The following is a 26,330-nucleotide window of genomic DNA, read 5'->3' on the forward strand; positions in this document are numbered from 1 at the left end:
CTGGATCAGGGTGGGGGTTCTCACTGGGGTGCCTGGCCAGTCTGGGTCAGGGGCTGAGGGCTGTTTTCCGGAAGCGGGTGACTGAAGCTCCCAACCGCTCCTTTTTTTCTTTTTCTTTTTTTTCTATTCTGGGCCAGCTTTAGCTCTGAGGCCTTGCTGCTGAAAACATCGATACAATGTTGTGGTCAGGCTGGCTGAAGCCGGGCTGAACAAAAGCCGGTTTCTGGGGTTTTGTTTAGCTTCTTATTTGCAACATAGTACATAGTTGCTTAGAGTTGCAGCTGAGAGGCCGGCAGCGGCAGGCGGGGAACATTGGAGTTCGCTGTCACTGGAGCAAGCAAGCCTCCCTGCTCGCTTCAGTGCATGGCTGCCAGCCGCCATCTTGGCTGACAGTTAATTTGCATAAGGATATGCTGATTAGCCAATGGGAAGGGTAGCGGTCGTACGCTAATTACCATGTTTCTCTTTTATTAGTGTAGATTGATTTCAGAGGAAGGGAGAAGGAGAGAACTATAGAAACATCAATGATGAAAGAGAATCATTGATTGGCTGCCTTTTGCATGCCTCCTCCTGGCAATTGAGCCCGCAACCCGGGTATGTGCCCTTGACTGGAATTGATCCCAGGACCCTTCAGTCTGCAAGCCAATGCTCTATCCACTGAGCCAAACTAGCTAGGGCTATTCCTCAGTACTCTTATTCTCATGTAATATATAGGAATCTGAGACTTAAAGAGGCAATAAAGCTTGAATAATTTCCCCAGCCATCTCAGCAGAACTAGGATTCTTCTTGGGAATTCTGAGGCTGTACTTTTTAACCATTAACCACTGGCCTCTAAGTTAAAAGTTACCTGCCAATATATACGTGTTCTTTTTGTTCCGGCATCCTTCCTTCTCACCATCTCCCACTACTTTGTGCCAGTAGTGTACTATGTGCTCTTCTACTTCATGAATATGGTAAATAACAACCTTCATGGTAGTTGAGTCTTTTAGGAAAATGTCTATGTTAACCTGATTCCACATTCATCTCTCCCTTTTATGATCTCAGTTACTGATTTTAATCATCTTTTTTTTTTAATTTTAATTTTTTGCTAAAAGTATTACAAAGGGTATTACATATGTGTCCTTTTTTCCCCCCGCCCTTGACAACCCCCTGCCCTCCCTTACCCCCCAGTGTCTTATGTCCATTAGTTAATCATCTCCTTTTTTGTTGTTGTTCTTTCTGTGCACTCAGTGTTGACCTGCTATCAAACACTAAATTAATAACAAATATCTTACCATTCATTGTCTGCCTCATTGGATTTTTGCCAATGGCCCTTCTTGATATTTATCCTTTTTATCCCATTTAGGGGATAGGTAGGAGCCCATAAGAACTAATCACATTATGTATAGAAGAAAACTATTTCTTTGTTTCACTAATGGACATGTGTATGACTAATGACATGAAGATGTTGGGTCTGTTCTTGAATAATTCCTTCTCTTCATCATAAAAGTCCTATCTTAGTCCTTTCTTTGCCTCCCAGCTCACCCGGGTCATTGCAACTAGAGGATGTACAGGAAAATACATATCCCATTAATTAGAATCATATTATTCCTATATTGACTGGTAATTTTTTTTAAGGGGGAGGGGTGCATTTTTATTGGTTCACCAATATAGTAACAGATTTTCAACATCAAATACTGCCGTGGTAAGACGCAAAATAATTTTTTTGTAATAGAAATTAATGGTTGATGGTCTTAATCTTTTCTAGGTGCCGATATTGATGCGTTGTGTGTTGCACCAAGGCATGTTGATCGAAGTGACTTTTTCACCTCATTCTATGATAAGTTGAAATTACAGGAAGAAGTAAAAGATTTAAGAGTACGTAAATGTTCGGGGTGAAACGGGAGGAGTTATAAAAATTAGTCATTTGAGTGAGTTTTATGATATAGACATCATTTGTTGAACTCTTAAAATTTGCCAAACCCTTTTAAGTACATAACATGTATGCTTGCATTTTATTCTTTACAATAAACCTGAAATCATAAATCTGGTATACAGAGTAGGAAATAAGACAAACAAAATAAATATTATGTGTTTTGGCCACAGTAACATATCTGAGTGGCAGAAGTCAAGGATTTGAACTTAAGCTTGTCTAATTCAAGATTCTCAGCTAGTTGCTGAGACTCTGTCAGATATTATGCTAAATTGTTTCAAACAATTTCAAATATCACATTCATTAAAAAATACTAAAATTAGTGTAGATCTAGTGTGTAGTTTCAGAGACATTAAACTTGTTGGATTTTCTTTCAGGCTGTTGAAGAGGCATTTGTGCCAGTTATCAAACTGTGTTTTGATGGGATAGAGGTAAGGTGGCTTTTGCTATGTGTAATTGATCAGTGTGGGGTGTGCAGAGGGCAGCTAATCAATGGTTCTCTCTCATCATTGAAGTTTCTATCTTTCTCTCCCTCTCTGAAATCAATAAAAATATATTAAAAAAAAAACACAAAGAAACTCAATTATGAGAGAGAATCATTGATTGGCTGCCTCCTTCATGCCCTGCACCGGGGATCAAGCTTGCAACCCGAGCATGTGCCCTGACTGGGAATCAAACTGATGACTTCCTAGTTCATGGATCTACGCTTAACCACGGAGCCACACCATGGGGGCAATTTTATTTATTTTTTAAATGTCAGTGTCATCATCTAGTTGCTTTCTAGAGTTAATATTTTTGTGAGCATATAATCTTTATTTTTGTCTAAGTTGGGGCTTTAGAATCTATATTATTAGAAAACATGCTACACCATAAGTACTATTTTTATATGTATAGTTTTTTCCTATCACATACAGAATCATGTGAATGATTTTTCATAATAAGCTCTTAAAATACTTGTTTTTGAAGTTATCTTATCAAAGGCTTGTTTCAAGCAACATCCAGAGTTCTGGAAACATGAAATGGTATCCTCAGGAATAATGAACAAATCTGTGCTAAGTTTCTTTGCACACCAACCTTTTCTTGGAAAAAAGAAATGGAATGTCACTTGTATTCTAAAAGCTTTCAAAATTAGCCAGTATTGTTTTTGCTTTCTTAGTCAAACTAAGTTGGAGAAACATACTATAATATAATAATATAGATATGTAAATTCTTAAAGAGCTTTTTTACTAAAAGGTATATTTGTGCTAAATATAGCCTTATATTTGTGTACCTGTTACAGTTCATTTTACAGTTCATACAGATGGAGAACGAAACAGTTAATTTTAAGTGATCCAGTATATACATTTAGCAAACTTAGTAAGTCCAGTAGATGCATTTTATAGGAAATCAAATTTAGTAGAATTAAAATGACAAATAGGTATTTATGCATGTTCTGTTTCATATTGCCATGTTTTAATATTATCTGGTTAAAATACCTATGAGAGAATTAATATTGATTGGGCTCTTGGAGGCTTTATGTTGATAATTGATGAAAAGATCCTGGCTTTACGGAGTATAAATGCTTTCTTTTTTAAAGAAACACCTAAAAATAGTTTGATAGATACAGAATCTTGAGTTTTGTTTCTGTTTTAGATTGATATTTTATTTGCAAGATTAGCACTACAGACTATTCCAGAAGACTTGGACTTACGAGATGACAGTCTGCTTAAAAATTTAGATATAAGATGCATAAGAAGTCTTAACGGTATGTGAAAACCTACTTCCTTTTGCATAGTAGCAGTTTTTGTCAAGTATGAAATAGTTTAAACTCAAGTTTAATGAAGTGTTTTATAGCCATATTGTTTATCCATAGTTATTCAAATTGAATGTGCCTTATTTATCAGACTATAGAGGGTATTTGGTAATTTATTTCATTCATTTTTCACTTCTTTTTCTTTTTAATCTCCTGGGACATTTAAAGACTGTCTGACATTGGCACTCTATTGCTAATGATTTGGTTTTACAATGTAACTCTAATTAATTTTGATTCCGATGTTCTTTGTAATGTTTTCAACTGTTGTACTTAAAGGATTGCCTTTGAATACGTGTATTAGCACTGCTCATTACCATGCTCTTGAAGAACAAACCATGGCAATTTAAGTGGCTCAAGCCTTCCTCAGTATTTCTGGACTAGATTAATTATGGGTTGAAAGTTTGAGATGAAGCACATTACAGTTCAGATTCTTGGTTGAGGGTACTGCTTTTGATAGGAGATGAAAGTTTTACAGTTTTTTATTTGCCTCTTAATTTAATTAACATTATTGATTTTACCAATAAAGTTTTTAAGTTTGACATTAATCTCAGAACTTTAAAAGAAATATTATCAATAAATTTTTGATGATTCAGTGTTTTGTTTTTTTCACTCCCGTTAATCAGGTTGCAGGGTAACCGATGAAATTTTACACCTAGTACCAAACATTGACAACTTCAGGTTAACTCTGAGAGCTATCAAACTGTGGGCCAAACGTGAGTTCAGAATTTGTTGGCTAGCTTATTAAAACTATTTAAGCTTTTGTTCAACACTAACTTTTCTTTTTGCTTTTCCCTTACCAACAGGCCACAACATCTATTCCAATATATTAGGTTTCCTCGGTGGTGTTTCCTGGGCTATGCTAGTAGCAAGAACTTGCCAGCTTTATCCAAATGCAATAGCATCAACTCTTGTACATAAATTTTTCTTGGTATTTTCTAAATGGTATGTGTTTAGATTATATTAAAATAAAATTGATTATAGACACTGAAGTTCAGTCTTATTTCTATGACATTTCTGCAGCTGATTTCAGATTCAAATTTTAGTTCATGTTGTAGCTATTTAGGTAGTCTTGGTGGGGGAGGTCATGTATATAAAATGGCAAACTTAATTCCATTCCTTTTCCCTAGCTTTCCCAGGATAGTAAGGCAGTTGCTATTTATACCTCCTGCAGAAACCCTCTAAATAAACTCTGAATTTTAGCTGTAATGTCTGTAATTTAGTGACTTGATAGGCTGGGATATCAGCTACTTTGGATAAACTTTATATATACACCACCTTTTACTCTTTGAATTATTCTAAATCTGTAGTCCCTTAGTTTCTTGATTGTTTTTGCTTTCAGCTGCCCATTAAGATGCAAACTATATAAAAAGCTTTTTAAAAAAATACATTTTTATTGATTTCATGGAGGAAGGGAGATGGAGAGAGAGATAGAAACATCAATGATGAGAGAGAATCATTGACTGGCTGCCTCCTGCACTCCCACCACCGGGGGTTGAGCCTGCAACCTGGGCATGTGCTCTGACCTGGAATTGAACCGTGACCTTCGGGTTCATGGGTTGACACTCAACCACTGAGTCACCCCTGCTGAGCTATATAAAAAGCTTTTAAGAATAACTAACTGCTTGAAAAATGGCTATTAATTGACCATCGCTCTGAGATTATTCATTAACCCTGCAGAGATTTTTCTTTAACTCCCTTATTTCAGGAAGTTCACTTTTTTGTTGTTGTTAGTCCTCACCCGAAGATATTTTTCCATTGTTTATTAGGGAGAATGGAAGAGAGGGAAAGACAGAGAGAAACATTGATGTGAGAGAAACACATTGATTGGTTGCCTCCTGCACATGCCCTGACCAGGGCTTGGGCCGGGGACGAGCCTGTAACCAAGGTACGTATGTGCTCTTGACCAGAATCGAACCTGGGACCCTTTCTATCCACTGAGCCAAACCAGCTAGTGCCACTTTTTTTTTTTTTTTTTTAAAGAATAATAAGATAAAAGGTAATTGGCATTTTGTATTAGTTGCTTTGGCCCCAAAGCTCAGAGTTTTTAGTTTTAATCAAATTTTAGAGATTTGTCTTTCCTCTATGCCTGCCAACTCGTATACCTCTTCCCTCGGGAACAAAAAGTCTTTTCTATTTTATAAAAATCAGAGGATTCTTTTGATACAGTTGATGTAAAGCCTGTGCCACACTTAAAGACACATTCTGTTCTTTATGGTTTTGGTAGTACTTCATCATGTCCAATCAGGTTTGATGAGAATAACTAAAGAACGTCAGAATTTTTCTTAATGCCACACATATATAGCAAATATAATGTTAAAGATGTTAACCTTGATATGGAGAATGGCAAATGTTCTCCAGTTTTTAATCTCTTCCATAAAGGACTGAAGTGGCTAACTCATAGGGTGCATCTTGAAAATTATGTGTTCACATCACAAGTTTTTTTATTACACATACTCATAACCTTTAGTTACGCGGCAGAGAAAAATGTCCTAATCAATTTTTATAATTATTTATGCTTTGCCTATAATGAGTTAACTTTTTCATTCTCAGTTGTCTTTGGAATGAGCTAAAGACAGGATTTTTGTCTTTCAAGAGGATTTATCTGTTAAGGGTTGAGGTGAACATGTCAGATGTCTTGGAGTAGTACTTTTTAATTTAAATAGTGCGTTATCAGTTCTTTGAGGGGCAGACAAGATGTTTTACTTCAGTCTGAAAAAGCTACCAAGTGGTTTAAGTTAATTTCATAGAGGAAAAGTGTTTCAAGTAGCTTAACGTCAACAGGAATAAAAGATTATGTATACCAAAAGGGCAAAATGAATGAAGAAGGATCACATTCACAATGCTGTATGTTTAACAAAATACGTTTAGATGGTAATATCCAAATCTTATCAAGTGCTACAATCTTTTTAAACAGGGAATGGCCAAATCCAGTGCTATTGAAACAGCCTGAAGAATGCAATCTTAATTTGCCTGTATGGGACCCAAGGGTTAGTGTATTATTTTTTCCCCTACAAATTCACACTGTGCAATAACAAGTAAAAGTCATCTGCATAAACTTCAGGGACACTTTCCATCCTGTTACCTATGAGTGGACATGTTCGTATTACACTTTCTCTTAGATAACCTCAGCTATAATTGTCTTCTGGTGTGAGAAGCATAATTATGTACCCTGTAAACTACATTTAATTGTACATATTTATAATATCAAGTTCACTAACATTTTAATTTATATAGAACTACCTTGTAAGTCAAAGTGTGCGGGCATTTGTGCTTAAAAAAAAAATAAAAGGATACTAAAAATCCCTGTATTTTTTTATTTGATCTAAATATTGTTAAAATTGGGTTGTTATAGGAAAACTGTTGCTTAATATTTACCTGTGGCAGATACCTTCTAAGCATATAACTTTAATTTCTATGATGTAATTATAAAAATTGGTTTGGGTATTTCAGATGACAAACAAGGTTGTGCTAAAGAGCTTCCACTCTGTTTGGGAAGTTCCGGTCTTTACTGCTTACTCCTTTTAAATGTTAACAACATGCATTTTTAATAGGTAAAATATTTAGGTTTGAATAAGGCTTTAGAGGTTTATAAAATTCTATTTTTCTACATTGTTTCGCTATCTTTTTTTTTTTTTTTTTTTTAAATATATTTTATTGATTTTTTACAGAGAGGAAGGGAGAGAGATAGAGAGTTAGAAACATCGATGAGAGAGAAACATCGATCAGCTGCCTCCTGCACATCTCCCACTGGGGATGTGCCCGCAACCCAGGTACATGCCCTTGACCGGAATCGAACCTGGGACCCTTCAGTCCGCAGGCCGACGCTCCATCCACTGAGCCAAACCGGTTTGGCTATTGTTTCGCTATCTTATTACAGTATCAAAATTATTAGCTTCAAGTTATGTTAATTATTTCAAGTTGTATATTTTCAAGTTTTCCATACCCGAAGGCATTTTTGGAGAGATGTGAGTTTACAGTTTTCTTTGAGGAAATATGCCACTTATCCCTAGTATATGAATTAAGATAAACAGTTATTAAATCAGTTCATTATCTCATAAAAGGATACCAACATGGAAAATATAGTTTCAACATATGTTAATAAATTAAGCTTTATTCTTTATATGTTGAGGGTATACTAAAGTATACGTTTTCATCTTGTTTAAAATTTGATTCACACAGAATATTGGAATAAGACATTTCTGAAAAGTGTAATTGTGTGTGCATCCCCATTTCTTGTTGTTGAAAAAAGAAAAACTAAACATCAGTAGCCGTCTAAGTAGGACCTTTTTTGCTCGGCAGGCACACAGTTTCTGTAGAGTGAGGTTACCAAAATAGTCATGCCTGAGTGATTGAAACAGACCATTAGTTCGACCAAATCCTGATTCTATAGAATTCCTATAAAAACTATGTCTCCTTACATGGTTTTTCTTTCTCAACTCCAGCTATGAATGAAATAAAATTTAATCATTGGTTCAGTTTAACAAGGGGTAAAAAGTCCAAGTATCTGTTGCATATGTACTTGAAGAAACTGATTGGCTGTTATTATATGTAGGTAAACCCCAGTGATAGGTACCATCTTATGCCTATAATTACACCAGCATACCCACAGCAGAACTCCACGTACAATGTGTCCGTTTCAACACGGATGGTCATGGTTGAGGAGTTTAAACAAGGTAAGTGGTTATCCTTATGCTCTCCTTTATACACAAGGATTTACATAGTCATTGTAGACCCAGTAGTTGGGCATACGATTTAAACTGAAGAAAGCGTTCACCAAGGTAGATTTTTGGTGTTTTTATTTATTGATTACAGTATATATTTGTGAATTGCTATGAAAAACAGTTTAATTCCTTTTAGGCAGTTTACTTTTGATTATATAGGGAGACTAACCAGTATTTAAAGCCATATTCTAAGCAGCTGGGCTTTTTGGGGTTGGTTTAGTGCCATATACGATTGCCATGTAAAATTTTTAAATAATCTCATGGAATGAGATGTTTTTAGCAAACTATATTCTTGGAAAGAACTTTGAGCAGGATTGGGTTCAAACTGCCCGTTATTTTGGAAGAAACACTAAACTTTTCTGAACCCCAATAGTACTGATTGTTTGAAAGTACAGCTATTGTCAGTCTTTGAGGAAGTTACTGGAATGGGATTGTTGGATTGGACTGACACCAGCCTAGGAAGTACGATTAGCTGTACAACTTCCAGCCTCAAACTCCGAGGGGACCATGTTTTTCTGTGGTCTAAACATCCTCCTATGGGGAGATACGCTGTCCTTTTAGAGTCAGCAAGAAGCATGGTTTTGAAAGACAAGAAACAAAGCTTTGGGGAAAAATTTCTTGAGTAGCTTTTTGAAGTCATTCTCTGAGCGTGGAATTTTAGACTAATGGGAATATACCAGACTCTGTGCTCAAAAAAGTCCTCCAGCTTTTTTGAAAAGTGTTTGTATGTAAGAATCTTTATGCTCTAAAATTATTGACTAAAGGTTGCCTTTTGATAAAATTATTTTAGGTTTTAGTGAACGCATGTGGTATGTTTAAGATCTTTAAAACTCTAGGTTGTTAGACTGAACCATGCAAACATTTTAATGTGTTTTTAATTTAGGTCTTGCTATCACAGATGAAATTTTGCTGAGTAAGGGAGAGTGGTCCAAACTTTTTGAAGCTCCAAACTTCTTTCAAAAGTACAAGTATGTATTTTAAGGCATGTCGGACATGTTGCTCTCTTAAGTAATGGTTCATATGTGCAGTCTCTTCTTGCTAGATGAATATAGTTCTGAATTTGTCTTTAAGCATCTTTTACAGAACTTGCCTGTCACAAAGGTTGCACTGTTTTTAGTTAAACCCCTTATTTTTTTATCTGTCGAGGTTAAGTATGGTCCCTACAGTTTTGCTGCTTTCTGTAACCAGACTCCTATATTTGTAGAAACTTCAAGTTTTAGATACATGTTAGTCCTCACCAAACCTCAAAATCTGTATACTCTGGCAAAGGAGTGAACTGTTAAAATTTGTAGTTAATATTCTCTATTAAGACACTAAGTATTTTTAGCTATTTCTGGAAACTTACTTATCATTAAGATTCTCTATAACATAGGCAAAGCTAATAAAGTGTCATTATAGTTTAATGTTTTCAATAGTTAACAGCATACAGTTGGCCTACAGATTCCCCCTAATGTTAACAAAGCCCCTTTAAATATTTCCACAAATAATTTTTTTGGAATCTAGGTTGGGGTAATAGTTTTTACTAATGGTTTTAATATAATGGTTTAACACCTTAGTACAGGTTAAAAGCCTGATTGTGTTGGTTTTGATGAAATTGTAAGTTACAATAAATCTTACTTTAAAAAAAAAATGGACTTGAACTTTTATTTGCCCTGAGCTGAAAACTTGCCAAAGTCCCACTTAATTTTTTTTCTTTAATGGTTGAAACTTTCCTGACCATTTGATTTTGTGGATTGTGTTTTGTAATAATCTAAGTAAGATTGCTTTATGCTATTTCCCCAATTAAAAACAAGAATGATGACCTTCATGATGTCTCTGTGTTTTGTTTCTGTATCTTTTGCATGAAATAGCAGTGATGGAGCCAGCTTAATTGTGTTCTGGGAGCACTACCTTGCCAGTAAACAGTTAAATAGCATAACATTGAATGTTTTTGTTTATTACTTATTCCCCATAAGTTGTGCTTTTCCATTTGGCAGATAATTTTTGTTTGTTTTTTATTTGAATCAGTGCTTAGGGAGCACTTTTGAACATTTAAGCTAATGAACGTATATCTGATACTTTAAAAACTACATAATAGAGTACATAATTACTTGTGTGGAGAGTAATAAATTGGTTTTATAGACAAGTAGCAACATCTTTTAATGCCTGAGAATCAAAGATGAAGCTAGATTCATTCTTTTTCCTATCTCATTTCCTCATAGGATGAGAGGTGGGTAGAATGAAGTTCTTGAAAGTACTTCAGTGCCTTTACTTTAGGAAAGATTACTGTTGAAATTGAACAAAGCTTGATAGTGTTATTCATTTGAATATATTTGTTTTATTAGAACTTGGAAAGTTTTTTTTTAAGTTTGCTTAATCTTTTCCTTTTAAAACTTTTAGGCTGTCTTTCAGTCTGTGCCAAATAGCGTCTGTCAGCTCTTCAGTCTACTGAAAAGATTATAGATTCCTATCTACTGAATTCTCTTGAAACAATCATTATAGGTTATCACAAATGACTAAACTTAATTAGACATGAGGATATAGCAACAAATAGGAAATTATGTCAGGAAAAATAAAATTTCAGCTGTGAGTTCTTGGAAAACAGATTTGAAGTCATGACAACGATGGGCTAATTCTCTCTATACCAAATTGAATTTCTTCAAAAAATTTTCTCAAATTTCTAGTAAATAAATACTTTGATTAGACTTCAGAGGTATTTACAGATTTGAGGGTTTTTTTTTATTTTTATTTTATTTTTAAATATATTTTATTGATTTTTTATAGAGAGGAAGGGAGAGGGATAGAGAGTTAGAAACATCGATGAGAGAAACATCGATCAGCTGCCTCCTGCACACCCCTCACTGGGAATGTGCCTGCAACCAAGGTACATGCCCCTGACCGGAATCGAACCCGGGACCCCTGAGTCCGCAGGCCGACGCTCTATCCACTGAGCCAAACTGGTTAGGGCTTGTTAGTTTTTTTAAAGAGGAAGGGAGAGAGAATCATCGATGTGAGCCATATCAATCGGTTGCCTCCCAGGGCACACCCTGAGTGGGGACTGAACTTGCAATCTAGACGTGCCCTGATCAGAAATGGAACCTTCCAGTGGACGGGACAATACTCCAACCAAATGAGCCACACAGGCCAGTCTTGACTTTGTCTTTTAACATATATGAAATACTCTAAAGATTGGCTGTACAACTGAATTGAAATTCTTAAGTTTTCCCTTGAATCAAAATTGGTTAAACCTTATTTGAAGTATTTCGTGGAAGTATTTGTTACGTCTAAGATTTTAAATCGTGTAAAATACCTGCTTGCCATTCTTGGAAGGGAGAGAAGTATGGAGGAAATTTTGTCTGTCTTCTGAAGACAAATCATTTTCCAGAAGAGATTAGTGGTCCTTTTGAAGGGAATAACATTGTATTGTAAAATCTTAAATAATCCTAAAAAAATATTTTTTTCCTTAAGGGATACTCAAATTAAAACTTAAGTAGCAATAAAATAAGTTATTGGCATAGTAACTAACAATAGTGAACTATAAGTCTTGGTCCAGAGTTACTTAAAGATGGAATAGCATGGATATTTTCAAAGAAAGAATTAAATTTTCACTCATGAGCTATGATCTACCCAGGTAAAATATTAATGTATGAAATAGGAAACCTACTTACAAGATACTTTTTAAGTAATAATAGCAACTAAATTAAATATTCTTAGGAGTTTTTAAGTAGGGTTTAATTCATTTGGAGCACAGTTTTATACTTAAATTTATTATTGGGAATAGATGAATTTTAAATTTGGGGAAATGTTAATTGCTATTACATTAATACTTGAAAGTGTTTCTGAGGCCATCTGAGTGCCTGAAGCCTGACAGAATGAAATAGGGGATTACATTTTATTTTTTTGAACAGCAACAAAATAGTCTAAATTTAGTACTACTTGGTCTTTATGCTCTGATAGGGATTTGAGGAACTGAACACCAATTCCGGTTTTTAAGACTTACACTGAGTTGGGATTCTGCTCTTAGTTTCTTCCATGGACGAGTCTTTGTTTTATAAATAAGTTCCTGATGGCAAGTTATTTATGTTAAACTAAATTATTGTATTTTGTATCTACCACTTTAAATTTGCTTAAATGTGGCTGAGAAAAGGACATTTAACCTCAGCATAAATATTTATCAGTTATTCAACACTCTCCGCTGTGTTGAAATAAATGCATTTGTATTTAAGCAATGTACAGAGTAGATACCCTCCATCCAACTCATCAAGAACTAGTCGAACTCTAAACTTCAAACATTAACCTTTGAATTGCCAACAAAATATGTTTAAATGATTTGTATATTTGCCTTAGTAAATAGAGAACATTGTACATTTTAGATTTTGTTGAAGACTCAGATGGTCATTAAGAATATCCATTTTAATAGTGTGGTAAAGTGGTTTTGAGATGGCATGTTTTGTCCCTAAGCTAGGTGAACCCAGACAATTTTGCTTTTTTTGAGTTTTTATGTATGCTTGCTTTTTATACTTTGTTGTCTCTTGTTATAAGTTGTTGTACTTTGTCAGAGAGCTATCTGCTTTTCCCTGTTTTTGTTTTTTAAATCTTCCCATCTTCAATTTCCTAGGGAACTGGAAATCAGGTTACAGATCTTGTTAGGATTTGTTTGATTTAATAAAAGTTAGGGCTCCTGAGAGTAGGGTTCTGTGTGCATAAGATGCATGAGCTTTTGAAAGTGCTCCATGTGTCTTACTTATTTGGGCATCTGTGCTTGTTCTATATACAGTTGACCCTTGAGAAATGCAGGGGTTGGGGCACTAAAACCCCCATGCAGTTGAAGCCTTTGTGTAACTTTTGACTCCCCAAAGACTTAACTACTAATATTGTGCTGTTGACTAGAAACGCTATTGTTAACATAAATAATTGAGAGACACTATTTGTATGTTATTTAAGTATTGCATCCTTTGTCCTTAAAATAAAGTAAGCTAGAGAAAAAATGTTATTAAAGTCATAAGGAAGATGCATTTACAGTATTTATTGAAAAAAAATCACATATGAGTGGACCTGTGCAGTTCATACATACCTGTGTGGTTCAAGGGTCAGCTGTATTGGTTTGCTCCCAATAATGCTGACCAGGTTAAAATGGGAAAGGAAGTAGTAGTCTGTATGGATTTAGACTGCATATTCACATATCTAGCTATATGTTTTCGTATGTATATACATCACCTCTGTTACCATTAATTTATAAGTATTTGAGCTTAACTCATTTGAACTTCTCAAGCCCTCCTCAGGTGTTACCCATTGTACAAGTCTAGGTCTGAGTTCCACGGCTATGAAAAATCAGAACTACTTTTTTTCCCCAAATACTTTGTGAGCATAAATAATCAAATAGTCTGTTTTAAGGGAGTTTGGTTAAAATAAATGCTTAAACTTGCCAAATCTTCAGTATCCCTTGCCTCTAAATATCTTTGAGGGGTGGGTGGCTAATTTGAACTAGGGCTGGTGGTGGTTTCTTTTCTTGGTCTCAGGCATACATTTGCTTCTGGACAGAAATCTTATCTGTAAAATGCGAAAGTTAACAAAAGGTCCAGCCTTTTGAATGAATAAAGTAATTTAAACCTGATAATGTTAGTTTGCTCTTTGAGGTGAAGTGAGGAGTTTGGCTTGCAGCACCTGTAAAATGATTCTGTAGGAGGGTGTATAGGACTGAACTTCCTGCTCTTATCAAATGGAATTGTATGAATTACGCTTCAGTTATAGTTTGTTTTAAAAAGTACTTAAAATAGTAATTTGGTCTTGATGGTATTTTCTAAAAACTTGCTTTTTCTCTAATTTTTTTTTTAATCCTCATTCAAGGATACTTTTCCATTGATTTTTAGAGAGAGTGGGGGAGAGAGGGAAAGACAGAGAGAAACATTGATGTGTTTTTCTCACATCAATTGGTTGCCTTCTGCATGTGCCCTGACCAGGGTCTGGGCTGGGGAGGAGCCTGCAACTGAGCTACATGCCCTTGACAGGAACTGAATCTGGGACCCTTCAGTTCTCAGGCCGACGCTCTATCCACTGAACCAAACTGGCTAGGGCTCTTTTTCTCTTAATTTCAATGGAATTGGAATCTGCATAGAAATCAAATTTCCTCAATCCTCTCACCTTAGTGATGTCTGTTTCTTTGTTACAGAAATGTATGCTGTTACTTGAAAAAAGTCATGAGGCCTAACTTCAGTATTAATTAACTTGGCTTTGTTTTTGCTACCTTTTATTTGAATTAAGAAGCATGATGTGTTTGATACTGCTTTTTGAAGATACTGATGTAATATGCAATTTTAGTGATCCTGTTCTTGTGGCTACAACCTTGCTTGGTGCTTTATTTCCATTAAAATAATTTTGTTCTAATGCACTGTATTTTAGTGAGCAGCTTTTTATAGGTAAAGTGCTCCACTGTAGTCATTGAACCAAATTATCAGTTAGTGTTTATTCAGCATTCTTGAATTAAGCTGCTTTTTGGGTAATTATTTATAAAATAATAATGTTACAGAAGTATTAAACTTGCCAGTGGTTATAGCAACTTGGAAATTTAGCTTTTATTATTTTATGTACATTTTGAGATTGCAGTTTCCCCCTTGCTAAGTTGATGCTGATACATAACTCATGAAGCTTATTATCTTATGGTGTTAATATCCAGCACAAAGCACTTAAATAAAATAAATAGCATGTTGTCTTTATCTTCAAAGGCATTATATTGTACTTCTAGCAAGTGCACCAACAGAAAAACAACGCCTAGAATGGTAAGTACAAGATTAGACTTTACAGAAAAAATAAACTTTAAAATGAATCAGATAGCCACAGAACGCAGTAGGAGAGGGGATGAAGTTCTTAAACCATCCAGTTTGGTTTTAGTCATAAATGGTGCTTTACTACTTATAATGGAAGTATAGGAATATGGGGTTTCACATACAACTTTTGTTTGCTTTAGATCCATGTATTATTTCCTAACTGTCTATTTAAAGTAAGTTTAAAAAAAAGTGCTTTAATTTAGCTTACTATTTTTTTCTTTAAATATTTCTGAGGATATGTTTTGAAATCTTCTTAGTTTGAAATGTGGTTTGATTATCTTCTCCCCTGTTTTCTCTTCAGCATTTTTGGGTGGAGCATAAGGCTTTGTTTTATCTATGGGGGTCCAGACAGTTGAACTGCCCCCCCCGTGTGTTTAAGTATGATCTTCAAAATACTGCTTTACATAAACATTTGGTTTTGTGTATTTTGCTTTATTTTTTAAATTGACAATTTTTATTAACACTAAGTGACATTTGTTTAGGGTGGGCTTGGTGGAATCGAAAATTCGAATCTTGGTTGGAAGTTTGGAGAAGAATGAATTTATTACATTGGCTCATGTGAATCCCCAGTCATTTCCAGCACCCAAAGAAAATCCTGATAAGTAAGCAGTCTTCTATTTTAATTTTCTCTTCCCATTTTTAACTTTTACTCAGAGAAGCATTTATAGGCAATTTTTAATAACTGGAGTCACTTTTATTGATTATATGTAGCTCAAAACCAATTTGAGATTTACAGTTTAGGTTTTCCTGATCAGAACTGAAGAGAAAAATTATTCCTAGAGAAAAACTACCACTGAAATACATTGTTTTCTCTGATAATTGTAATGATTGGGTGCCTATTAGTGAATTATTGTTCATGTTATGCACGTCTGCCCTTTAGCACTCCTTCTTAACATCTTTCTTGTCCTGTTTTGTGCAGTGGTTGTCAGATTAGCTATTATAGCAAACATCAGTCTTTGCATTTTAATTTTTAAAAGAGAATTTACTTGGATTTGACTTTGTAAAAATCTGACTTGTATTCTGGAACATTGAGAAGATAGGATAAAAGGAGGCTCACTTCATAATTTAAGGGTCTTTCATGGGTTAATTTCTGGTTTGATGAGATTCTATATGTATTTTGTTGCATTTTGGAGAGTGAAGTGAGTTTTCATAAAAAGCTTTTTAAAAAAGGGATTAAAGACTGAAAATACAAATAAGTGGATCATTTAAGGTTGTGCTTGTAATAGAATAGCTATTATTCTGATTGCTTGTACAGATTATTTTCTTTTGCAGTCATGTAAAAGAGTATGATTTGAGCTTTGTAGACTTTTTTTTGTTGCTGCAATCTTTTTTTTTTTTTTTAATATATATTAATTGATTTTTTTACAGAGAGGAAGGGAGAGGGATAGAGAGTTAGAAACGTCGATGAGAGAGAAACATCGATCAGCTGCCTCCTGCACACTCCCTACTGGGGATGTGCCCACAACCAAGTTACATGCCCTTGACCGGAATCGAACCTGGGACCCTTGAGTCCGCAGGCTGACACTCTATCCACTGAGCCTGCTGCAGTCTTAATTATTGAAAGACTGCATGCTCCGTTAAGTAGATATTAAGACGTACTCTTGTTCTAGTTACTATGTGTAGTCAGTCAATTTCTGTTCATGTGACCTTTTCAATTAAGTTTTAGTTAAATTTTTATTTCACGGATATCGTTTGTTTCACGTTTTTCTACAATATGTTAATTCCGTTCCTTTGTTGGTTTGAACATAATTTTTTATTGTTTACAATGTCTCTGGTACTTTAGGATCATCATTAAGAAAATTGGCTATCAGTACATAGATAATACAAGTATTTTTGTCCTAGTGCTCTTATGGTGTATATATTAATAGAAAAGTAGAGGACGGGTTTCAGGGGAGGACTTTGAGTTTTAATGGAGTTTGGGCTTAGAACTTTACTGAATTTGCTTATACATTTATATTTCAAGTCTTTCCATATACTCAGGTTGTCAGTCACTTTGATAACTATTTTTATGAAAGCTTGGTAAACTATATTAATACTCTTCTTACTTTTCAGGGAAGAATTTCGAACGATGTGGGTGATTGGATTAGTGTTTAAAAAAACGGAAAACTCTGAAAATCTCAGTGTTGATCTCACCTATGATATTCAGTCCTTCACAGATACAGGTATAGCTCTATTTGGACAATCAAAACGTACTTGCATATTTGAATTTGTCTTCATATTTCATAGTGATATTTGTAATAAGTACTAAAATTTCCTGGGGCTAGTGAACACTAATCATAAAAATAATCTTAAATTTTTGGATTAATTATTAGTTTCCGTTTTCTAATATATAAATGATTGTTTTTTCTATTATGTTAGACCTAAAGTTAAGTCAAATCATTTTAAATTTGATTTGTTCACAACTACTTATTAGAAGCTACCTGAATATTTTATTGTCTAAAAGACCGAGTCTGTGCCTGACTGCCTTAATAATCTTGCACCGTAGGAATTTCTGAAGCTAAACTTTTGATAACCTTGAGGAAATTTATTCTCTATGTCAAATATAGACTCAAGTGTTTATTCATGGGTGAGGGAGAGGGTGATGAGAGCTGCATTTCAGATTGACCTGTACCCTGAGATATAATACAGTATATAGGTTAAAGTCCAGAATAGAGTGGACAGAGCTAAGGCTGTATAAATGCACAGCTTTTCAAGAGAGTGGTGAGTATGCATAGAGACGATGATGAATGACATCTTTTTTAGGGACTAATTTTACTTTTCGAACAACCTCCCCACCCCCATTTAAAAAACTCCAGTGTGTGTCGTTTTCACTGTCCTCAATAAAGAGTCCCCCCAAGGACATTCAGATTTAACATCAAACTTTTTTTTACATCCTTAGAGAAGGAGAGAAAACAATTTTTCTAATTGTAAAGGAGAAATGTAAAGGAGAAAAAAAAGGGAAAAGAATATGTATTTCAGTATGCAAATGCGTAGGTACAGTGACTAGAAGATACACTGTACTCAGCTGATGACATGTGTGTGTAGAGTCACTAGCAGTGTGACATCTGTGAATTCCTACTGATCCAGGTGTGGCCTGTTGTGATTCAGAGACCAGCAGCATTGCAGTTGGTGACACAATAAAAGTTAACGTTTTAAATTGAACAAAAGGTGATCTCTTGATATATGTGGTAGTTGCATTCCTGGAAAATTCAGATTAAAAATCCTTTTTTCTTGGTAAAATTGAGTTGAGTTCTTGCTTCAAATAAGTATGTTTTTTATCTTTAGGAATGTAAGTAGGACATGGTCCAATTCTTTATTGTGAGGAACTCTCCACATTGAAGGATATTTAGTGTCCATATCAAGTAATAACCCTTAATTATTGTGACAACAAAAGCACTCATACAGGCTTTTAGGATATGATTTGGAGGGTGCTGATGACTCTGTTTGCTGAGCACCACAGACGTGTGTTTTTCCAAAGTAAAAATTCTGATGTCACCTTAAACCATTTGTGAACTAACAAATCATGTAGAGATAATTGAATAGCTCTATTTGGACAATCAAAACGAAAAGAAAATTTGTTTTGTATCTAAGTTGAGCTCTTTATCAAAGATTGTATTAATGAACTTATCAATTATTTGAAGCAAGAACTCAACTCAATTTTACCAAAAAAAAAGGATTTTTAATCTGAATTTTCCAGGAATGCAACTACCACATATATCAAGAGGTCACCTTTAGCCCAATTTAAAACGTTAACTTTTATTATGTCACCAATTGCAATGCTGCTGGTCTCTGAATCACAACAGGCCACACCTGGATCAGTAGGAATTCACAGATGTCACACTGCTAGTGATTCTACACATAGGTGTCATCAGCTGAGTACAGTGTATCTTCTAGTCACTGTACCTAGGCTTTTGCATACTGAAATACATATTCTTTTCAAAATTTTCAAGGCACTTTCAGGTATTTTTGGGTAACAAATATTTAGTTGTCCTATATCTTGAAAATTTTAATAGAATACTTTCTGAGGTTTTTAAAAAAATAAATATTTTATTATTATTTTTTTTTACAGAGAGGAAGGGAGAGGGATAGAGAGTTAGAAACATCGATGAGAGAGAAACATCGATCAGCTGCCTCCTGCACAACCCCTACTGGGGATGTGCCTGCAACCAAGGTACATACCCTTGACAGAATCGAACCTGGGACCCTTCAGTCCACAGGCCGACGCTCTATCCACTGAGCCAAACCGGTTGGGGCGAGATTTCTTTTTAATAAAACAAATTTAACTTGTTCAAAGCCCAAAATTTTACCTCCACTCTCTTCCAACTTCTCCAAATGTTTTTTATCTCAAGTTTTAACAACTGTTTTCTTGTAGTTGTTCAAGCTGAAAATCTTGGAGTCCTCCTCTCTTGTTTTTCTCAGATAGTAAGTCCTTACTTAATGTCATGGATAGATTCTTGGAAATTGTGACTTTCAGCGAAATGATATGTATAACAAAACCAGTTTTACCATAGGTTAATTGATATAAACATGAGTTAAGTTCCTACTGCATAGTTCTGGTTTCAAAATCATCACCAAATTTCTAAATAAAGATCCCAAACACTTATAGTGTTGAACATTGAAATAAATGTGAGCTATACATAACATTTAAGGAAGATTAATAAGAGCAAGTAGGATAATTATTTCCACTTATTCCAATTCAAGGTGACTGGTGGCTGGAGCCTCTCCTGGTAGCTCAGGGTACAAAGTGGGACCCACCTGGACAGGACACCCTTCTAGTGCAGGGCACACTCATACTCACTGAGCTGGGACAATTAGACACACCAGTTCACCTAACTGTACAGCTCTGGGATATGTGGGGAAGCCGGAGTTCCGGGGGAGACATGAGGAGAAGGTGCACACTCCACACAGGCAGCGATCCTGGCCAGGAATCAGTCCCCCTGCCCCCCTTACCAATCGTATAATGAAATGACGTTATTTGAGGAACTGCTGTGTTATATAAATCCATTAAAGTTTTTTTTTGCCTCTGCTTTCAGAATACATTGCGATTTCTGCTAATTGTTATTTCTGCTGCTGTCAGCCTAGTCTAGGTCACACTTGCCACTGTGTGGTTGAATTACTGCTGTTGCTATCAGATCCTTGTGCTGCCCTTGCCCACCTTCAGCTCTTTCAGTCAACATCCAAATCATGCCTCACCTGTTCAAAACCTGTAATGGCTATCCATGCCACTTGGAATAAAAGTCCAAGTCTTTACTGTGGTTTACAAGCCTTTACCTGATCCGACCTCTCCTTATGTCTGACCTCATTTTTTATTATAAGTTCAGAATTCTTTATCCATCTGTCTTGGGGCCAGAAAGTAATAAAGTTAGTATCATTCCAGGGCCTGGAGCAACATTTCTAGCCAAAGAATTTCTACAGGGAACTGTTTGATAGTCACAGTAAGCACTGGTGGAGATCAAACAACCACAAATAGATCAAGTCAGGGTTCGTTGCCAGACGAGTTTTGGCGCCAATCTTAAGAAAAACTTCTGTGTTGGGTGGGAGATTTTGGGATTTTAGAATTAGATAAAGGATTACTGATCTCTACTTTTCCTCCTTCCCTGTGGCCTTTTTGTTGTTCCTCGAACATTCCAGGTATGCTCTCCACTTAGGACATTTTGTCCTTGATGTTTGCTCTTCCTGGAATGCTATTCCACCAGGTACTGTCAGATCACTTCCTCACTCTCATTTAAGTCTTCACTCCATGTAATCTTAGTTTCCAGGCTGAGCTTCTTTTCTTCCTACTCAACTTTTTCCATAGCACCTATCACCATCTGATATGAAATAGTTGACTTTTGAGCAACACAGGTTTGCATTGAGCCGGTCCACTTACACGATAAAGATCACTTGCCACCACACAGTTCAAACCCATGTTCAAGAGTCCACTCCGTGGTTGGGAATCCACGTGTGGAGGGCCAGCTAGAGTTCTCTTTGTATTTTTGACTTCCTAGGAGGTCACTGCACCTAACCTCTGCGTTCAAAGGATAACTATGTTTTACTTAATTTTTTTTCCTGTTTATTACATTTTTCCTACTGGAATGTAGACTCTGAAATTATTTTAGCCTCTTATTCCCTGCTATGCCCTGTGTCTAGAGCAGTGTGATACGTATATACATTCCATAATTATTTGTTGTTGGACTCAGTGAACGAATTTTTCCATTTTTGGAACCCTCTGAAACTAAATTATTTGGATTTATTTATTTTTAGCCTATTATTTTTGTTCCTGTGACCTCTGTTATTTGAGTTATTTCTGTAATAGAAAATGTTACTACTTGTCTTAAAATTTGATCTTGCAGATTCTTGAAAAGGTATCTTTAGGTATATTTAAATAAGTTTGACTTGTTTTGCTGAATTTGTTACATACTTAGATTAGAATTTAAAATTTTACTGGTAACATTAAAGGGTATGGGCTTAAGAACCTCTTTTTCTCCAATTCTGCTGTTTCTTAAAGAGTGACTCTTTAAAGTTACCACTTTAAGAGTTTTTACACTGGAAGAATTCATATACTTTGTCTTTTGGGTTTTTTTTTTGTTTTTTTTTCATTTTTTGAACCTTCTGGTAGAAGGGACTTAGTTTGCTCAGGCAGTGAATTGTCAGAGTAGAGATAGGTTTTCACCTGATGATTTTATACATATGAAGTATTGATGTATAAAGGATGATCTCTGCTTAGAATAGCCTCTCCTGGATGAGTTGAACTGCGTTATTAAAATGTTTTTTTTTATTTCTTGTAACAATTTTCTAATTGTGTAGTTTATAGGCAAGCAATAAACAGCAAGATGTTTGAGGTGGACATGAAAATTGCTGCAATGCATGTAAAAAGAAAGCAACTCCATGAACTACTACCTAATCATGTGCTTCAAAAAAAGAAAAAGGTAAATTTAAAAAGTACTTACAAAAGTATTACTAATATAATAATTTATGTGTCCAGGTTATCAGAACTTCAAAACTGTAGGCTCAGTGAATAAGTTATATTTGAAATAGTCACAGCGTTTAAAAAATTTGTTAAGTGGAGCAGTTGCATTATATGAAGTCTTTTTCCTAACCAGGTTTCTTGTACACACTTGCTTCAGACTTTAGATAGATTAGTGGCGATGCTTTGTATCCTTATTTTATAAATACTTAGACTCTCTTCAAAACCTTTTCTTGGCCATTTAATATTCCACATAAGTATCTAATTTTCTTTTCTTTAAAAAGTAAACTAATTCAGTTAGGTATTCTGTAGCTCAAGTAAACTAGATGAGTTTTTCAATGAAAATGGCTCTATTTTGGTAAGAATTATACATGTATTTATTTTATTTAAATTTTTAAAACTATTGAAGATAAAGATCACTAACAGAGGTAACCAGAGTTAATGTTTTATATTACGCTGTTATTAGTGCTTCCTGTTGAGTAACTTTGCTTTTTTATTATTTGGACTTACTATAGAGGACTTATTGGGATTTTAGTTCAGAGATATTTGCTTACTTGGTTTCAAAAATAAATGACTTATTCCTATAATGGAATACTTAAACATACCTGTGAAAATAAATGAACTACAGCTACATACTATGCTGAGTTAAAAAGGTACAGATGAGTATGTACCATTTGGTACATTCATATGAAGTTTACAAGTTTAAAAAATGTAAAACCGTATATGATTTTTTAAAAAATAATATTTTTACTGATTTCAGAGAGGAAGGGAGAGAGAGAGAGAGAGAAACATCAATGATGAGAGACAATCATTGATTGGCTGCCTCCTGCATGCCCCCTACTGGGGATCGAGCTGCAACCTGAGCATGTGCCCTTGACTGGAATCGAACCTGGGACCCTTGAGTCCAAAGGCCGACGCTCAGTCCACTGAGCCAAACCAGCTAGGTCAAAACCATATATGCTTTAAAAGAGAATATGAAATAAAAGTATATGTTAGCGAACAGTAACCACTGAATTCACCATAGTGGATGGCTAACTGGGGCTGGGGTTGGGAAAAGAGGAATAAAGTGTTTGTTTATGTACATAGTGGTTTCTCTAGTTCTAAATTAAAAATTAGAGCATACACGCACACACGTATGGGATGTGAGTTTTTGTCAAGAATGCAAATTATTTCTATTAAAATGTTTCTGTAGATAAGTGAACACTGAGGCTGAGAGTATTCTGGAAAGAAAAAAACTGAAGTGTATTTGACATGATAGTAGCATTAATTGCCGAAATGGAAATCTTAAGTCACTTTAGAAATCAACTTTCATTCATAGAACCACTTACAGTTTTTTAGTTTTCTTTTGTTGTTCCTATATTAAGTTACTGTCTTTGAGTGCTTTGCTTTTTAAGAAGGGGGGCCAACATTAGGATTTACATGTGGATATAAGGTTTAGTTTTCAGAAAATTAGTCTTTTCCATAGGATAATTTACACTATTGAATTACCATGTTGAAATCCTACGTTGCCTTAGAGCATTAAGGAATCCCTTGCTTTGGAGAGGCTGATGTATTTACAAATATGTAGGAATGGCACTTACTGACATTTTTTGAAATTATACAATAAAGTTTATTGTAGAATAATTAAAAAATCTGTTAACAATTACTTCTAATCCCGATAGCTAGAGATAATCATTGTTAACATCGTGTTATTATTAGTAGACTTTTCTAATACATTTATGTATGTATATTTAAGCTCTCAGATTTAAGATCCATGCCGTTTCATGTACTTTTTAATTTGCAATGTGTTTTGTATTCAGTGTGTATGTTTAATGTACCATTCCTTTCTCCTTATTTCTCCCACGGAAGAGCTATAGTTGAAGGCTTCTTAGAAGTTAGGAGTATGTGTCTCTCAAATCTATGCCTTTTATAGTCAGCATGACACTTCTGATTTTCATAAATTTTGATTTGTACTTTTTAGTAGAAATCATATGTCAAGTAAAAGACATTCATGTATCATAGACCTGAATAAAATACAGATGTATTTGATAGAATGTTTTATTGATTGCAGCATTCAACAGAAGGTGTCAGATTGACACCTCTGAATGAGAACAGCCTCGACTTGTCTATGGACAGTGATAACAGCATGTCTGTGCCTTCACCTACTAGTGCTATGAAGACCAGTCCATTGAACAGTTCTGGCAGCTCTCAGGGGTAAGAAAACAAGGGAATGGGAGTATAGTGGCTATTTGTAAACATATTTGATTGTTGTTAAAGTCATCTATTTAGAATATTAATTTTATTCCATCTTAAAATATTTTTTAAATAGCCATTTAACTCTTAGTTTTGCAGAAAGTAATTTGTCCTACCGTGTCATACTTGTGTTCCATATGTCTTGATACAAATATGACTATTTTTGCTATAACCTCTTCAGTTTCATGTACTGAGACGCCTGCTGCCCCCACTGAGCAGTGTGGTGTGCTAAAGAGAACAGACAAGAGGGACAACATTACTTTGCTGTCCTCAAGCTGCTTTGCCTTTGTTGTGGGGGAACATATCTATGAAATATTAGGGACCTTCCAAAGAAGGGGAAGATCTACGTGGGCTGGTTTATGTTAGGGAAAACTTTTTTGAAGGATTAAGTGACTCTTTAAAAACGTTTTAAGCAGCTAAATGTTTTTTATTATGAAAGAAATATGTGGCTGTGATTAGAAAACAAAAGATCATATTTATATTTAACTTCTATAAGTGTATCCTGCAGACTTTTTAAAATATATATATTTATTGATTTCAGAGAGGAAGGGAGAGGGAGAGAAACATCGATGATGAGAGATAATTATTGATTGGTTGTCTCCTGCATGCCCCCTACTGGGTATCGAGCAGCAATCTGGGCATGTGCCTTGAGCAGGAATTGAACCAGCGACCTCTTGTTGCAGGTTAGGACGCTCAACCAAATGAGCCACACCAGCCAGGGCAGATAACTTTTTTTAAGAACCGTTCTAATATGGTAGTCACTAGTTGTGTGGCACTTTACATGTAATTAATATTAAATAAAATTAAATGTTCCATTTCTCACTGCCCTTATTTCATCTATATAGTGACTACCATATGGGATAGCGTAGATAAAGGACATTGTTATAGAAAGTTCTATGGGACAGCACTGCTTTAGAAGGTTTGTGTGTTTTTGATTGTTCGTTATGTCTTATATGAAATCAGTTACTAATGTATATGTCTGAGAAGTAAATCTGAACAATCCTTTAGAAAATAATTTCACAAAATTTTATGCTTCTTGGTTTACTTGTCAATGTTTTTAAACAGCAGAAACAGTCCTGCTCCAGCTGTGACAGCAGCATCTGTGACCAACGTCCAGGCCGCCGAAGTTCCTGCGCCACAAGTGGATTCCAGTGAAAGCTCAGGGGGCAAGGGAATTGGTTTGACAGGTTTGAGAGGACTTTACGTTATATGAAGTTTCAGCCTTTGTTCTTTGTTTTTGTTGTTAATCCTCACCCTAGGACATTTTTCCCGTTGAATTTTAAAGAGAGTGGAAAGCGGGGGGGAGAGGGAAACATCGATGTGAGAGGCACATTGGTCGGTTGCCTCCCACCTGGGATCATACCTGCAGCCCAGGTGCTACCCTTTGGTACACGGCTGGCCTGGCCCTCCAACCACTGGCCCACACCGGACTCAGCCTTTGTTTGGAAAGATGGCTTTATTTGTTAATTAAGTAGTTTGAATTCAGTTTTTTAATGCCGTTTTAATATTTGCATGTAAAGTTATCAATGATATCAAATCTAAAGAAATAAAGCTGTATTTGTATTTTAATGTTGATGATTTAATTTTTATGTATTAATGTTTACTTATTACTTAGGTACATCGAGCGAGAGCATTCCTCAAACTGCCACACAGCCAGCCATTTCATCACCACCAAAGCCTGCGGTCTCCAGAGTGGTTTCTGCAACACGCCTGGTCAACCCACCACCACGACCTTCAGGAAATGCAGCAACAAAAATACCTAGTCCCACGGGAGGGGTCAAGAGGAAATCCTCACCTCACAGAGAAGAAAGCCCCAAGAAAACCAAAACAGAAGAGGTACCTATATATTAGTTACCCATGAGAACACCAGCTTAACTATTTTAAAATCCAGTGAAAGAAAACCTTTGTGGGCCTAAAATGAGAAGCAGGAAGGAGGAAAGCTTGT

At 35.3% G+C, this 26,330-nt stretch overlaps 1 protein-coding gene across 7 annotated transcripts in view; it reads left to right on the forward strand.

Moving 5' to 3' along the window:
* Positions 1–26,330, forward strand: part of PAPOLA (poly(A) polymerase alpha) — a 61,762-nt gene that overhangs the window by 24,392 nt on the left and 11,040 nt on the right. For 4 of the 7 annotated variants that reach the window (XM_070412716.1, XM_070412744.1, XM_070412735.1 and 1 more), the window contains exons 5-19: positions 1,748–1,857; positions 2,290–2,343; positions 3,545–3,656; positions 4,328–4,417; positions 4,508–4,646; positions 6,619–6,691; positions 8,257–8,377; positions 9,309–9,393; positions 15,127–15,180; positions 15,711–15,830; positions 17,281–17,390; positions 21,994–22,115; positions 24,204–24,346; positions 25,451–25,572; positions 26,001–26,221. In XM_070412716.1, coding sequence (XP_070268817.1) covers positions 1,748–1,857; positions 2,290–2,343; positions 3,545–3,656; positions 4,328–4,417; positions 4,508–4,646; positions 6,619–6,691; positions 8,257–8,377; positions 9,309–9,393; positions 15,127–15,180; positions 15,711–15,830; positions 17,281–17,390; positions 21,994–22,115; positions 24,204–24,346; positions 25,451–25,572; positions 26,001–26,221 — 1,676 coding nt within the window. The remainder of the gene's footprint in view (positions 1–1,747; positions 1,858–2,289; positions 2,344–3,544; positions 3,657–4,327; positions 4,418–4,507; positions 4,647–6,618; positions 6,692–8,256; positions 8,378–9,308; positions 9,394–15,126; positions 15,181–15,710; positions 15,831–17,280; positions 17,391–21,993; positions 22,116–24,203; positions 24,347–25,450; positions 25,573–26,000; positions 26,222–26,330) is intronic. The other 3 variants (XM_070412725.1, XM_070412760.1, XM_070412767.1) reach the window with 1 other exon arrangement.

Source organism: Myotis yumanensis, unplaced genomic scaffold, assembly GCF_028538775.1.
Source record: "Myotis yumanensis isolate MYYU_CA2020_CCGP unplaced genomic scaffold, mMyoYum1.0.hap1 SCAF_1, whole genome shotgun sequence".
Lineage (NCBI taxonomy): Eukaryota > Metazoa > Chordata > Mammalia > Chiroptera > Vespertilionidae > Myotis > Myotis yumanensis.